The 17,370-nt window shown below is 38.0% G+C and overlaps 1 protein-coding gene across 1 annotated transcript in view; it reads right to left on the minus strand.

Moving 5' to 3' along the window:
* Positions 1 to 16,687, minus strand: part of LOC119729691 (mitogen-activated protein kinase SLT2/MPK1-like) — a 40,085-nt gene extending 23,398 nt beyond the window's left edge. The window contains 4 exon segments of the mRNA XM_038202375.1: positions 1,224 to 1,533; positions 10,817 to 11,200; positions 11,982 to 12,185; positions 16,532 to 16,687. Coding sequence (XP_038058303.1) covers positions 1,224 to 1,533; positions 10,817 to 11,200; positions 11,982 to 12,149 — 862 coding nt within the window. The 5' untranslated portion in view covers positions 12,150 to 12,185; positions 16,532 to 16,687.
* Between the last annotated feature and the right edge of the window lie 683 nt (positions 16,688 to 17,370).

A 17,370-nucleotide genomic window follows, 5' to 3' on the forward strand; every position in this document is an offset into this window, starting at 1 on the left:
CGCACGATGACGTCATTGTGACGTCACCTCAATTTTTACCTATAACACATCCTGGTCTACAAATATGCCAAGTTTCAACCCCATCGGACTTACAGTTCTGTAGATATAGGCCTTCAAAATATGCACTTTTTTGATGATGTCACATGACCCATGATGACGTAATCATGACGTCACTCTTCGAGACACAACTTCACTATAGTATCTTTACCTGAGATAAGTTTCATTGGAATTGGACTTTGTTTTAGGTCAAAAGTGTATCACACCAAAAATGTGTGCAAAGTCAATGGGACTGGGGTGGACCCAAAAAGATCAAAAAGAAGAAAAAAACAAAATCAGAACAAAAACAAAGGCTTTTCCGCTCAAAAAGCCAACAAAAACAAAGGCTTTTTTCACAAATTTGCGAAAAGCCGGAAAAAATCTGAACAAAAAGAAAGACTTTACCATAAAATTTGTTGAAAAGCCAACAAAGAAAAAAAATTACCATTTCAAAACGGTGATTGGGGATCAGCCCTAAATGGTGATCGGGGATCAGCCCCATTAACCTATCGCGATAGAATGGCGTTGACGCAGACAAATGGACGCAGAATGCACAAAATCTGAGACAAACAAAATGTAACGTACAAATTTCCATTGGGTTGTCTAATGGGCATGGCTTACTCGAAAAGGCGATAGGTCAATTCACTGCAACTCCAGAAAACCATGTACAATGTCTTTGAATTTAGCATGTCAATGATGTTATGTTCACCAAATATAACTTTGGGGTTTAAAAACATTAAGCGCATGGCATCACATGATGAAATGGACTGTTTCTTGGAATCTTGCCACGTTACAAGTTGATCTGATTTTATATAGCAAATTGTGCAAGTACAAAATATGTGAACACTATGAAAAAAATATCAACTGATCATCGTGATGTCCATTTGTATATGTATGACTTCATGCACTTGCTCAGGTTCCAATCAGGGACAAGATGAAATCCCACTGAACTATTTCCAATTTGGTTTTCTGCAGAGTCTTGAAGGAATGTCTCAAGCAAAAAAATTAAAAACACAGCTTTCATATTGTCACAAATGTTGTGAAAAGTCCATCATTAGAATCACAGGCAACTTCATTTAAAAATTGGTACTGACTTTGGAATGGAATTTACATGAACGTTTAAGGATTAAAATGTTCAGTATCAAAGCTTTAATGAAAGCTTTGACAGATTTAGGAGTTCTCTTTACCATCTGGTTCAACACCTGGAAGTGCATCACACAGAGAAATACGAGGTGTCCCCTTGTAGTTCTTGAGCATTTTTCTTGGGATGGAGTCCTCCACTTCCACAAGATCTACATCACTGACTGGAATTATTTCCAGGATCAGGAGCATCTGGTCCAGATCATGCTCCCCAGCAAAGAGTGGCTTACCAGTCAACATCTCAGCAAAGACGCACCCTGCAGACCACACGTCTATGGCCTCTGTGTAGTCACATGGGCAGAAGATGAGCTCTGGAGATCGGTACCAGCGAGTTGAGACATTTTGGGTGAGATGGCCCTGGAAAGTAGAGATACAGTGTATATGCATGTTCTTTATGCATGTTCAAGTATTGCCGACTCTTTCATTAAATACATACATGTATGCACATGGTACAATCATGAGCAATGTCTCCTACATGTATATTTCATCACAAAATACTTGGTCATTTTCAAAAAAGTAATGAACATTTTCAAAATTTTAACAAATTTTTTTCAGCATTTTCTATGAAGTTTACAACATATTTCCAGTGGTTTTTATTTGAAGAAAAGAAATTGTTCACTTTTGTGCCAGCTACTGTTACGAGTGCCATTTTTTTTTTTTTTTTTTTGGATTTCGCGCATGAATCACCCTGGAAGGTGCCATATATTGTCCGTTAGTGTGCATAATCATCGGTTTTGAACAGCGGCCCCATCGACAGATGATACCAGCCCCACCCCACTCCAAAAAATATGTGTCTACATTTCAGCACGGATATGCAAATGCCCTTTTTGGGAAATCGTTAAAATTCAATCCATCTAATTTTATTATGTTCTACAAACACGCACATGAATTCAAAATGTCTGCACCGAGGACAGCTTCAAAGCGTCTCCACGTGCAGAATGAGAAGTTAGCACTCTAGTAATTTAATATAGCTCTATGGTTTAGACATATAGACATTAGGCCTATACAGGAGACTTGGTTACGTGGATAACAGGTGATACTCAGACTACCTGTCAGGGAAGTTTTAACACATTTTCCATTTTGCCATATTTGTAGTGAAGTATACAGACATACACAAAACCAACCATCATAGCACTGCACCAAGACGCTGCGACACATGCTCTTCAATCTTTGTGCAGACCATAAAAATATTGTCTTTATTTTTATTTTCACAGAAATACAATTGTCTTTACTTTATTTCGATATCAGTGCAAATGCAATGAACACAACCAGAGATTCGTGTTTGTTGAGTACAAACGCTGGGTGATCGGGGCAACATCGGGTCACAAGATATCTGACTTCAGACGAATACAAGAGCAGGTTGAAAGCTGGAAAACTGATATTGGAGAGGTGGAAAGGACCTGCAATGGCTGAAGCAAGACGAAGAGCTGGCCCCAGATTACTGCTGCAAGAACACAACCCCAAATAATATTCTCTGGCTCTCATTCTCAGCAATTATTCAGTACTTCTATTAGCCTATGTACATGTACATTGATTTTGTTGGATTTATCATGTATTGTTTAGGTATTTACCTGATTTGGTTTGGATTACTGTATTCCGGGTTATGATGATTAATCTATATCAAAGATTTTTGAAAGTGTTGATATCTTTGCTTTGTTCATTTGACTTATTATTTATTCTAGTTGAAATTTGATTCACATCCGACTCAAAGAGTACAAGACGCACACAAGTCAAGCCTTGTGTTCCTTATTTTGTATAAATTATCTATTTTTTACTTGTATATAATTACTTTGTGGTGTTACGGGAGTATATTCCTCGATTTTATTGATGGATTGATTTTGACGACTGTTTATAAAACCAGTGCCCGGTTTGATAAGTAGATTGAATAGGGTAAGTAACATCACAGAATAATGTATGATTGTATCTGTATGATGGTAATCAGTTGAGGACGACATTTTTTCAAAAAGGAGAAGAGTGTCACGAGTATAAATAATATAGCCCCCCTCTATTTATTTTTTCACTATCATATTCATAAGTTAATTTACATCGTAATGTAGTCACTCTTGCGTGGCTTTTATCATTTAAATTATGCGAGGTGCACTTACCTACAGTTTCGCGCCGAGGTTTAAATCACTGTTTGGCGAAGACCGTTCAAAACATGCAATTTCTGTCTATTTTTAGAATAAACATCAGGAAGGATATAGCCAGAAGCCACCCAGTGTATTCCTCTACACCTTTACTTTAAACCCGGTCACACATAGAAGAGATACCGGTATGTATTAAAGATATATCAGAAATAAAACGAAAACCATTGGCTGACGGGTTTGTTGTTAACTAAATATTGTGACATTTCCTGATGGGCAGGAAACTATATCTTGTGTTCTCTGTTCAGTCTCTGTATTACACTACACTAACAATGTATGAGAGTTGACTTTTTTCCTAGATGTAAATATAAGACATAACTGCTGCGAGCTCGCTTGTAAATACACGCAAACTGTCAAAAATACAATTACCCACATAACTGCACCCGTCAAAATGTTACATGGGTAATCGCTTGCTAGATCAAAACAATTGAAGCCTTGTACCCCACCTGGTTATGACTGTTTTATACACGTAGATTTGTTGTCTTGTGTGTAGCACATATCATCACAGCGAATGTTTCCATGGTAAAGCTTCTCAGCCAAAGAAATCTCAGTCCTAACTTTCCGTCAAATCGTTATATCTGTAATTTCACCCTCCTGTAAAATATGTAGATAGATAGACCCCTGGTTGACTTCTTATGGTGTTTTCCACTCACTGAGATGAGTTTCTGACTCGGGTGATCTTCAACAACCTTTCCATTTTCCTGAGGGATGTTTCATGACTGGTATCCTGTCACCAGAGTTATGTGGGTAATCACTGCATGATGGTAATCAGGGCAAAGATTTATAAAATGTTTTTAGCAGATCAAGACAAGCCAAATTTGTTGCTAGTGACAGGAGATAATGACCAGTAACATCATTTCAGTGTTTGAAGCTAAGTGAAATTAAATAGAACAAAACAACATTATGACACAAGAGACGGACACAATGACTGGTGCATCATTACCCATGTAACATGATACATGTATGGACATAAACATGGACGCAGAAAACGGTTACCCTGTGTAATTTTGTTTGCACTACACAACTGAATGTTTCATGGGGGGGCAGATAGATGGGGCGAGAGCAGAGTGCCTACGGTAGTCTGTGTACCTCTTCCATTCGTAAAAAAGGGCAATGCAAAATAGTCATAGAAATAGCCCTTTTAAAGTTATAATTTTAACACTTTCTGGTTTCTCCTGGTGTTGTTCAAGCTCTTGTTCTACTCCAAATGTGTGTATTTATAGTCCAGTATCGAAAGACAAATTCTGGAAAATAATCTGTATTCACTTCGATCTCTCATGCACTGAATCCTTTACAATGACGCCCCCATACATGTAGTTCTCTATTTTTCATCGGCATTTTGTGAGTCAAATTTTCATGATGCGCATGAGCCGTGCCGTATTTCGAAGAAATTTTGAGCAACATGTGTGCGTATTTAGAACATTTTGTACACTGCGCAAACACGTACATGTGGTCTCACAACCACCACTGAAATTTTTCTTGCTCTCTTCGCCATCCCCAGATTCATCATCCTGATTTTTAAAGCAGTGCAATTCTGTACAACTAAAATCTGAATCCTTAAAAAATGCAGGAAATCATTGCAGTTGAACTCCACGTGCAACAACCTTGAAGATCTGTTTGACGTAGTTTATGATTACAATACAGATTTCCAGCCGTACACTACTACAATCCAAGCCTATGTGCATCTACCATACAATCGGTGCACTGACGACTTGTAGAACTTATTTATTAAAATTGCACTCGCAACACCAATGTCGCGGTGCCCAATTCATCAAATCTGTTGAAATTTAGTTTATATAATTAGACTTTCCAGGGAAAAGATAAAACTAGATTTATGTTTGTGGACAAACACAGGGCAACTTTTTTTGTGACGTAAAATGTAAAGTTAAGTTCCATCTAGGAAGGATGTGTAGTTCTGTTTATAATAATGGTAATATAAAATGTGGTTACATTCTTATGGGCTTTGAATTATGCTGTCACATGTCAAGTAATGACTTCATCATGAAATCACATAAATTTTCATCTATAACACATCCCGGTTTAGCTACATACCAACCTTCAACCCAATCGGGCCTGTAGTTCAAATTACAATGTACTTCCAGTTTCAACTGGAAGGAAGGGTCACGTGATTTTGCACGTTATCAAAACTGAAGATCCTGGATTATTCTATCAACTCCTGTAAACAACAGTTGACTTTATATTGAATCTTAAAGGTGAAATCTAGAAATCGTAGGTTGCTTGTAATCTGATACTTGATGACGTCATCGTGACGACGATTATATCTGTCACGGTTGATTTTTCAGCAGTTTTTAAAGGTTTAAAGGGCTTCCGGTCTGGTGACGTCATCAATCTTTCCCACCTTAACTTGTTCTAAAGATTAGGCTGATTATATACATCAGTTATAGGCCTAAAGTGATTTCAGCAAACTTCGCCACATGCATCAACTGATTATTTGTTTTTAAACCTTTTCAACATGCCGCTAGATGGCGCTCTAACATTTTATGACGTCACCGGTAATTTCTTTTGTAAATTACAACCAAGCCAGAGACTTACATCATTGAAAGCAAGTTCACAGGGTTTTTTTAACTTTCAAATTATAAGGCCGGAAAACAAATAGTTCTGCTTCCGATTACATGCCTTTCAAAAATAGGGTCGGTCTGTCGGAATTTTTTTTTTTTGCCAATTTTTTTTATGCAGATTGAATGGGGTATTCAATTATATGCGAAGTTTTAGCCTGAACTATTTCCATTGCACTACAAAAGCTATACACAAAATGGCCGCAAAAAGTGAATACAACCTACCTTTATTATTGTCAATATATTTACGTTTGATAATTCTTTAAAAATAATGGAAAATTCAGGCCTTTCGAATAATATGCACAACGCTAGTCAAGAAGGGAAGCTGACCAAAACACCGAAGTGTGTGATGCACCGTGCATGTGTTGCCCGTGGCCGACAGACCTCGTTTTACAGTTGAAAATTTCGGGAAACACTACTCGTATTTGGAGTGATATACTCCAAATACGAGTAGTGTGATCTCAAAATGAACTCTTGAACATGGAAAATACATACACTGACAAGCTAGATCAATTCTGTGAAATAACTTGCAAAAAAGGTTCTTTCTCCATCTCCATTTCTTGGCATTTTTACGATGTCGAATCCGACCAGTTGACACTGACAGTGCACGTGCCTAATGCATAGCCATGCTAGCGCTAGCGATCGCATAGCCATGACAGACTGGTTACCACACTTTCATCATGTGTTCTAAATTGGCCCCTGCGCGGCGCGGTGGGAACCAGTCGTCACTGCACTGAGCAAGGTTATAGTCACTGTGACATCGAATTGCGAGGTATGATGACAGATCGCGAAGCGAATTTGGTTTCTTTTGAAAAAAATAGCTAATGTTAAGTAAGAAAACAAATATACAAGCATTTTTTTGACGCAAATGGGTTGTTGAGAGGTATTTTGTGAAGACAGAAAAGACAACAAGCTTTTATTTTTATTTATTCAATCAATTCAGGGTCGCAGCCTAAAAATAGGGTCGGTCGGGTAACCGGATGCAGAAGTATTATTTTTTTTTTGGCCTAAGGCACTTCCAGTTTGCGTCTATCAATGTCCCGTCAAAACCTATGGTGCCATGGCACCATACATGTACGTCACCCGTTGAATTGGCACGGAATGACCCACAGGTGTTGTCTATATTAAGGTCAACACTAATTTTGAAATGATTACCGCAAACTTAGCCACACACATCATCTGATTATCAGAGTTGTAATGACTCGAGTCCGACTCGAGTCACAATTTTTGGTGACCAGACTTGACTCGAGTCCCTATGGGTAAATGACTCAACTTGAGTCACTGCGAGCAAATGACTGAGCTCGACTTGACTTGAGTCCCTTACCAGAAGACTCAACTCGACCTGAGCGAAAGCTAACAAGACTCGAGTCCCAAAAATGAAAGCAAAACTTTGTGAAAAATATTTGCAATGACTTACAGTGCAAAATATGTTCATGACACTTTGCAAATTCATGCAATACACTTGTCATGAAAAGACCTTTGACCTTGAATTACAAAAATAAATATGCTTCAAATTTCTTAATTGTTTTTCAGATGTTAGTTTATGATGTAAGCAACAATCTTGGAATATTTTGTGATGTTGGCTCTTAAAGTTTTCAAGTTATGATTTTTTAAGATGGCATGTCCAGGAAAAAAACCTAATTTGTATTTGGGCAATTCTCCATGGGAGAGCAAAAAATGTCAAAAATAAATATTTACATATTAAACCTTTTTGTACTTTTTCCAGGCCTCAATTAAATGGGGAATTCAGTTCAAAAAACGAAATTGAAAAAAATTACATATTTCTGGTAAAAACAGTGATTTTTGCAATTTATGATTAAAAACGTTCAGATTTAGTAAAAAAATAAAATTTAGTGTATGTATTACTTTCTGAATTATAGGGAAAAGATTTGATTTATTTTTATGTTACAAGTTACTAACATTACTCAGGGTCATTAAAAAAAATTCTAAAAATATAAATATATATATATATAGTGTAGGCCTTCATTTAAAAATGTCAAAATTAGCACGTAATTCCGTTACCGAAAAAATGGCAAAAGTTACTTATTTCACAAATTTTCTTGTTTTTTTTTCTTCAAATCATGTATGTTTAGAAAAGACCCTACTACAAACATAAATGAAAAATAAAAACTTTAAAATAGTAATTTCTTGGCATTTTTCCAAGTGGTAACGGAATTACGAAACGGTAACGGAATTACGGTAACGGAATTACGGTAACGGAATTACGGTAACGGAATTACGGTAACGGAATTACGCATGCACAAAGTATGCACATTTCCTCCAGATTATGTACATGACATATTATTAAATAGGAGATTTGCTTGTAACCTTGGACAATAACTTTAAATACTAAATTACTTGTTAAATCATTTCCCTCTTTAATTTGCTATTATATAATTAAAAATAATCAGGTGTTCCATTGATATTTTTTACTTTTACGTTTTCTTTTTACTATTTAAAAAATGCTAATAGTTGTTTGGATGCTTAAAGGGAATATACAACATTTTCAAACATCAGAAAATAAAACTACCAAGTTTTTACAAAATACCTTACTAGGATGTTGGTAAATGACAGTCTAAAGCATCCTGTAAAATTATGGCACCTGGTGTGAAGTAATTTTCAAGAAAATGATATTTTTGTATACATTTCCAACGGTGGTCGGCCGACCACCGTTGGAAAAACCCAACTATTTTTCAACTACTGCTCCAACTTTACACTCTTTCCAGTCCAAATTTTGTTTGCTATTTGTTACATGTTCATGAACGGGTGCAGGCCAGCTAGTCTGGTTCCCTTATCCTCCAATTTTCCGGCATCTATAAATTGATCCATTTTACCTTTAGTGGAGTCAGGGAACCAGACTACTTGAACAGTTTTTTTTTTTCTTGGTTTTTCCAGCATTTTTTAACGCAAAACTTCAAACATGTCAGTGTAACAATATTTGATCTATTATACTAACCCCTCAAATAGTTCATTTCTTAAAATTACAGCAAAAGCCAATGATGTACATTCCCTTTAAATATGTGTTGCCAAAGCCGTTGTCTGGTACCAACAGAAAATATATTCCACAACAAGTATATATGAAAGTTGAGTACCAGACTGTACTTGTACTTCTACTTGGCATAACTTAACATCTTCCCTTGCTCAGAGATGCCAACCAGTGCAGTTTTATTGTATTTTCCACGATAAACTAGTGAAATACGATAATACAATTGTTCATAGTAAAATTAGATTTTCGTTAAAAAAAAATATACATATACATATTGCTTTCATTTGACCTTGACCTTTGACCTTAAAATGAAGCCCAGACATGTTTAGGCCTACATTTACATTTTGATCTGCTAATTTTCACTTAGCTTTCCCCTTGTGGCATTTTATAAACTTCTAAAATTTGTATTGTGATGAGTTTATGTTGAATTCAATGTAAAAGTATTGCATTTACCTATTACATGTAAACCTATGGCGTAATTCCGTTACCGCCCAGGCGTAATTCCGTTACCGTGATTAAAATGCAAATTATGAAAAGAGTGATTATTTTTTCAACTTTGTTCTGCATTGTAGTTAACAACACCCCTGAACTCTATAAATAACAGGTAGTGTCCAATTTTAAAATTTCAAAACTTCAGAGAGTTTTATTAATTTATGCAAGAACTCAAATATGCTTGTCCTCCGTCCGTAATTCCGTTACCGATATTAAGCTCCGCCCCTTAAAGGGTAATCTTGTGGGATTTTTTTTTTTTAGCGGTCAATCAATTCTATTGGGTCTTGGCTCCCTTTCCATGTTTAGATTAGTTGCCTAGCATAGGAGGGGGGAAGGCTGTTAGACACCTCAGGGTAAGGACATCTACTGGATGACACATGCTTCCCCCATCCCCTCCCTGCTACCCCCGTAGTTATGCCATTATCTAGAGCTACACTGTAGCAAGATGCTGCATAAACAATCAACACAACACATAAAGGCTGTAAAGGGCAAGTGTGTACAGGTAAACCTGCACATATGCAGTCTGTACATTTGTTTGAAATTATGCAAGTTAGTTTTTTTCCTGGACATGCTATCTTTAAAAAATCATAACTTGAAAACTTTAAGAGTGCCCATCTCAAAAATTTCCAAAATTATGGAATTTGAAGCATAATTATTTTCGTAATTCAAGGTCAACGGTCATTTTGTTACCTATTTTGTCTGCTCTTCATGCTACAATTTGGTTTTATTTCATGAAACGGAGGCCTTTCGAAGAGCTTATGCATATACAATATATATATGATGTACAACTTCGCTTTGTAGGTGCTATATAGTTTTGGAGATGCAAGTATTTAAAGTTCAGAGTTCATGCTAATAAGTCAAAAGTTCGTTGACCCGTATCTCAAAAACTAACAAGCCAAGTTACAAAAAATTTCAGTTCAGGGGTTTCTCATACAGGCCAATCATCACACCAATATCATTTCAATCTGTGAGGGTCGGGTCCAAATCATGTTGAATTGACATGGAATGACCCACTTTTAAATTATAAGGCACTTCCTGTTTCGACCGGAAGGGTCATGTGATTATTAAAGCACATACATGTACAAGATAAAATGAAGATCCTGGATTATTCTATCAATTCTTTGCAAAAATCAAGTTCAGATCTCTCACGGTTGGTTTTATAAAGATTTTCAAAGATTTAATCTAGAAATCTTTCATTGCTTGAAATTTGACACCAATGACGTCATCACAATGTCAGAGTAACATGCACCACTAGGGATGAGGGTCGATATATATTGAAAGTTACAAGTTCATACCATAAACTGTTTAGGAGTATTGTCCAGGAAAAAAAGAAAAAAAGAAGAAGATTACCATAACAAATTTGAACTACAGTGTATTTTCCCTTGAAAAGATTCAGTAAACATGTACAGGAAATTGTACAATTTCCAAAAAGTGCAAAATACCTTGTGTGAGTAGTCTGGATCAAGGATTCGGGCCATGCCGAAATCGCCAATCTTAAGCACCAGATCTTCAAAATTAATCAAAAGATTGTCCGGCTTCAGGTCCCGATGCAGAACATTGGCGCTATGTAGGTATTTCATGCCTCGAAGCAGTTGATACATGAAGAGCCGAGCATGCTCACTGGTGAGAGTGCCTCCAGCAATGATATTCCTTAAGTCAGTGTCCAGCAATTCCTGCACTATGTACAAAGCAGGTGCTTCAGTACATGTACATGTAGTACCTTCACAGTGGTTGGTTCTCTCACCATCAGAATACAGTACATCGTGTATTTTGACTATGTTCTCATGCTGCAGCTTACGAAGGATTCGCACCTCTCTCAGTGCAACCTGAAGACATCAAGACAAATAGACACTGCATGTTAAAGTTACATTCTCCAAAGTTTTGCAAACTTCTTTACGTGGTATAAATGGGTTTATCAATGAGTTCCCCAATCATACCAATCTTCAAATAAGGTTCAGGCCCCGAAATTAAGCACTTGATACACCTGTGAGAGAATTACCAGGGGCATAGCACGGTCGTTTTTATTGGAGGGGGGTAAACATTTTTGATAAGGGCACTTGCACATTTTTGAAGTGTAAACAGGTATTTTTCTCCCGACACTTGGCCTCCGTAGAATCAAAAGGGGGGGGGGGGGCTGGTAGCATCAGTCGATGGGGGCGGACAATTATGCACACAAAGGGCCAATATATGGTGCTTTTCAGGGCGACACATGTGCGATATTCTGAAGAAAAAAAAGCACCCACAACGGCAGGAGCCACAAAAAAGTGCACACACATTCTTTTTTTGAAAAGACACTTGTTCAGAAAAAAGGGCACTTCGTAAAAAAGGGCACTCTTTACAAATTATTGGGAGAGGTAAGCCCGTTGAAAAAAAAGGCATTTGAATGGAAAAAGGCAGTCTTTACAAATAATGGGGGGGGGGGGGTAAATACCCCCTTACCTACGCCTATGGTTACATACATCTACCAGTATCTTACACACGATTACTGTATTAATACAATTCTGGAATTATTTGAAGTTGAAGAATTGTTCTGATTCAAGATGTGTAGACAAGATTAAATGCGATTCTTTATGAATCACCATCCAATCAAAACATGGGAACTGGTACCTTGCAATTTTTCTGGTTGGCCAGTCCTATCTTCTTGATGGCTACACTTTTATCACACTCCACATCAATAGCAGAGTACACTTGACCCCCACCCCCAAAACCAAGGGGCTGTAGGTCACAGAAGCGTGGTCCAACATAAAAGCTTTGGCTGCGGTACTGTTTAGCCATGGTGGAAATGTAGGGTGCACCTCAGCGAAACTACTTCTGAAAAAAAAAATGGTTATGATTATTGTAGTAAGACAGAGTTCACAAAGAAAAGATACATGACCCCAACTACATGTATTAAACCTATCAATAGGTTCTTTGTTCACGTAACTTTTTCTTGTGGACAAAAACAAGAAGGGGATTTAAAGGCACGAATTAGAATATATTTCCATATGCACACTAAATGGAGGTAAAAATACATTGAGGTGCATGTACATGCACCTCAATGTATTTCTTTTACCTCCATTTTCGTGTTTAACTGAACAGAGCTTCACCCCAAGTTTGGGATTTAAATATTTCTACCCTGTCCATACCCACCTTGCATGTCATGTGCAGATAGCCTTTTGGACTATTCCATTTGTTTACACGTGGGTGTTTTTATTCTGACAAGAAGGGATTTGGAACTCCTAGTTTATCAATAGATATTCCTAATTTTGATGCATAAAATGTATTTACATCAATAAATTTCTGTGTTATGGTGTTCCACTCCGTTGAAACCATAGAGCTATATTAAGTTACTAGAGCGCTAACTCTTTATTCTTGCGCGCGGAGACGCTTTCAAGCCATCCTGGGCGCAGACATTTTGACTTTATCATGTTCATGTGCGTGTTTGTAGAACACAATCAAAATAGATGGATTGAATTTTAAAAGTGTACTCTAAATGCAACACGGAAGTAGTCGATACGCAACAACTTAAGCGTGTCATGACGGTTCAAACAACATCACGGCAAAAAGCATCTGCTGATGGAGGACATCATAGCTCTACTGAGCGAAGCGCTGGAACTACGGTACCCTCCGTACTAGCGCTCAACCGAATAGGCATACTTTGGCTACACATTTATATTAGGCCAAAAAAATTACTTCTACTTCTGATTACACGCCTTTAAAAAATAGGGTCGGTCGGTCAAAATTTATTTTATTTTTTTGCAATTTTTTTATGTTGATTGAATGGGGTATATGCGAAGTTTTAGCCCTGAACTATTTCATTGCACTACGAAAGCTATACAAAAAAATTGCCACAAAAAGTGAAGAAAACCTACCTTAATTATTGTTAATATTTTATCGCTCGATAATTCTTTAAAAATAATGGAAAATTCAGGTCATGCGCGCCATATGCACAACACTAGTCAAGACGGGAAACTGGCCAAAACTCAGTAATGCGTGAATGCATGTGTGGCCAGCGGGCGACAGACCTTGTTTTTACGGTGGACAATTGTGGGGAAACACACTGCATCGTATCACTCCAAATACGAGTAGTGCCATCTCAAAATGAACTCTTGAACATGGAAAATACATACACAGACAAGAGAGATCAAGTTCTGTGAATTAACTTGCAAAAATGTTCTTTCTTCATCGGTGTTTTCTTGGCATTTTTAGAATGTCGAAACCGACTGACCAGTTGACAGTGCACCGCGTGGCCTGCCATGCTATGCGCTAGCGCATAGCTATGCACAGACTGGTTACCAAAATTTCATCATGTCTTCCAAACTGGTCCTGCGCGGCGCACCGCTGTTGCTTAAGCGACATAAAGCTGTGGGGATACATGGCTCCAGATTTCGGACCCGAGGGGAAATCTCGGTCCCAATACGCGGCAAAATTAAAATGTAAAACAGTATTGGACCCCGAGATTTTTCCCATAGGGTCCGAAATCTAGAACCGTGTATCACCGAAAGTGTCCTTAAACAATATATGAGACTCAATTACGCGGGTACCATACTAGACCGCAATATCGCGTTGTGGAAAACTCTGTTCAAGATTGAAAAAAAATTAATATTCAAACACAGTTTTTTTTATCACTTGCTGGGTTTGCTCTTACGAAAACGCATGATTCAGAGAGATCACAACCTGATTATTTATACAAACCATTTTTTAAGTTTGGCCATACTCATCTTCACAGTCAATTTTGTCATGAAAATTATCCTTTCTTCAATGACCACCGAAACGGAGCGTCTGTATTTGAGTTTAGATTTTAAGCTGATACGCATTTCTTTGGTTTTGGGGTTTATTACATCACAGATATTCTTATGAACAAACTCATGAAAATTGAAAAGCCCCAATGTCATTATTAGGCCTATCGATAATTTTAGGTTTTAGATCGTCCCTCTGTCACAGGTCACCCCTCATGAATTATGCATTTTAATTGACCTCGATGTAAAACTGGCACATGCGCACAACTTCATGTCGCTTTACACACTGGCCGAAACAGCGGTGGGCGCGGCAGGAACCAGTCATCGCTGTATTGAGCTAGCATTTCTCACGTGTTTATCGTCACCGCGACATCGAATTGCGAAGTATTTTTAATAAGATGGAATTTGTACATAAGATTCAAACCAGCCAATCGATCCCGTTAGCTCGGTGATCGAGTGGTATAAGCCTGTTCGGTATGACGATATTTCACGATATTTCGATTTAATTTTCATATCGGAAATCGTATCGATCTCTTTAAAAACAAGTCAGGTGTGTTTACAAACACAAATGCCCCGCAACCGTGACTGTTTCCATGACATAACACCACTCTAACATCAACTTACATGTACCTTGGTCAAATGGAACGTTCATTGACAGCATTAGTGTCTTCTGTAGGTTTTATATGAATTAATCCTTAATCCCTATGATCTCAGAATAAATACAAGATTTCTATTGTTTTAGCCACTGTGACCTTGACCCTTGACCTTTTGGCCCCAAATGCAAAAGGCTTCTTAGGATTGCCAAGGACAATCCACAAACCAAATTTGAAGTTCATATGTAAAGTATATCTCAAGTTATCACGCTGACAAAATTTCTATTGTTTCAGCCACTGTGACCTTGACCCTTTCGGCCCCAAATGCAATAGGCTTCTTAGGATTACCAAGAACAAGACACAAACCAAATTTGAAGTTCATATGTAAAGTATTTCTCAAGTTATTGCGCTGACAAATTTTCTTTTGTTTTAGTCACTGTGACCTTGACCCTTGACCTTTCGGCCCCAAATGCAAAAGGCTTCTTAGAATTGCCAAGGACAATCCACAAACCAAATTTGAAGTTCATATGTAAAGTATTTCTCAAGTTATCGCGCTGACAAAATGTCTATTGTTTCAGCCACTGTGACCTTGACCCTTGACCTTTCGGCCCCAAATGCAAAAGGCTTCTTAGGATTACCAAGGACAATCCACAAGCCAAATTTGAAGTTCATATGTTAAGTATTTCTCAAGTTATCGCGCTGACAAGATTTGTCCGGACACACACACACACACACCCACCCACCCACCCACGGAAGGACAAGGCGGAAACAGTATGCCCCTTCGGCTTCGCCGCGGGGCATAAAAATTGACACATCGTGGAATTCGATACGCCGAAAAATATCACAATATTCTTTTGTAGTACCGCTTTTGTAAAGTCACCACTTAAGTTAAAATAGAGCGGCTAAAGCGCGCCCATGAAAAACCGCAAACCACAAATTCACTGTTTATACCGCATTGTACCGCAAGGTCTTACCTATTAAGGGGCGGAACCAACTGACTAACGTCACGTGTATTGGATTTTGCGTCTTCCACGTGGCAGATCAAACAACACAATCCAGACCATCTTTTGAACAAGATTGTTCTTAATTTCGCTCCACATGCCAAGTGAAAACGTAATCACGTGTGTATGTAAGCTAGCCAAAGGGAAACAATTCTCTGACATTTCACAAAGAAAATACGGTGCCTGTTTTGTTTTGATGGAAATGTTTCATGTAGAACACTACTTATTCTTAAATCGATTTTGCAGACATCTTTTTTCCGTAAAAAAGGTCGTAAGTTCAGCAAGGCAGAACAGAGGCATAGACAAAATTTTGTAAAATAATCACCGTGGATACCGCACAGGTACTAGTCTCTGAAAGAAATAGTTGAACGAGAAGTTCATTTTTGTTGTACAGACAAAACACTGTGCACAAATAATTGAAGATTATGACGTTGAGAAGTGAACATCGGAATATTGCTTTCGTTTCGGCGCGCACGCAGCCAGGGAGCTTTCCCAAACGAGATCCGCAAACAAAAATATCATAGACATATAATAAAACCTAGACACGGCATTATCTGCTTTTACGTTGTGAATGGACCGATCCAGCAAGCCCCGCCCACTGCGCACTGGGCAAATTAACACGTGCTCCTCTCCAATGCCACGCTGCATGTCGGAGCATGTCGGACTTTAGTGCAAGCATGTTGGATATAAATCACGGCTGTGATTGGTCAGAACACCATGGGGCGGTGCTTACTGGATCAGTCCATTCATTGCCATTCAAGCAAGAATATGTTGTTCTCCCTCAGTTCGGGTGCAAGTGTAGCCTATATAGTGTATAAATGAGTATGACGTAGTGCTGTACTCACACATTTCAACAAAAGCCCGACAATTAAACGCCCGAGAACACAAAGTACTTGTCGTTACGCGTTCTCTCCAATTATGTGCGCCCCTATAGCTCCAGGGCTACGGTGTGCCTGTCCTCGGGGTTGCTCTATGGTTAATACAGTTCACACCTGAAAACGGGAAATACACACTACAGGAAAAGCCCCACACCAGTCTGAGTACCTGAAAACTCCCATCCCCCCCCCCCCCAAAAGAAAACCCATAAAATAAAAAGCTTTTCGGTCCTTTTTTCAAAAATAATTTTCTGATTCGCCCGACCTTAGAAAACAAGGGGGCGGAGGTATGTAATTAAAAAAAAAAACACTGGAGACGTATCATTTTGTTCAGTGTAGTTTATTCAATTCGTTTGAAAAGTATTACATGTACTCAAGAACGAATCATGCCCTTTTTAAATCATAGGGATCAATCTGTGGCATATGTCGGAAAGAAATATACAAAATCTCAGATGCTTATTTGAGATGCAAATTATAACGCAACTATTGAACATTTTGATAGTGCCTCTCTCATTATATATAGACCACGAGAAGGTGTTCCATAGAATAGAATCGTGATACATATTCAGTGTCATGTACCACATGTCATTTAATTTTACAGTAGCCCTTCCAATTCAGTAATTGTTCAAGTTAACAATTTATCACAAAGCCTTTTAAAGTGCCAATGTATATTCAGCAGTTCTACAGCATTTTAGCATGTTTTTAAGTACTCGTCTACATTCAGAGGCATCATCTGAATGATACTTGAAAAGTTGTCAACATGCTAATGACCCTACCATTTTGTTTCAGAGATTCGGGTTCTAAAATCA

The sequence above is a fragment of the Patiria miniata genome, unplaced genomic scaffold (assembly GCF_015706575.1).
Source record: "Patiria miniata isolate m_02_andy unplaced genomic scaffold, ASM1570657v1 HiC_scaffold_1, whole genome shotgun sequence".
Classification (NCBI taxonomy): Eukaryota; Metazoa; Echinodermata; class Asteroidea; order Valvatida; family Asterinidae; genus Patiria; species Patiria miniata.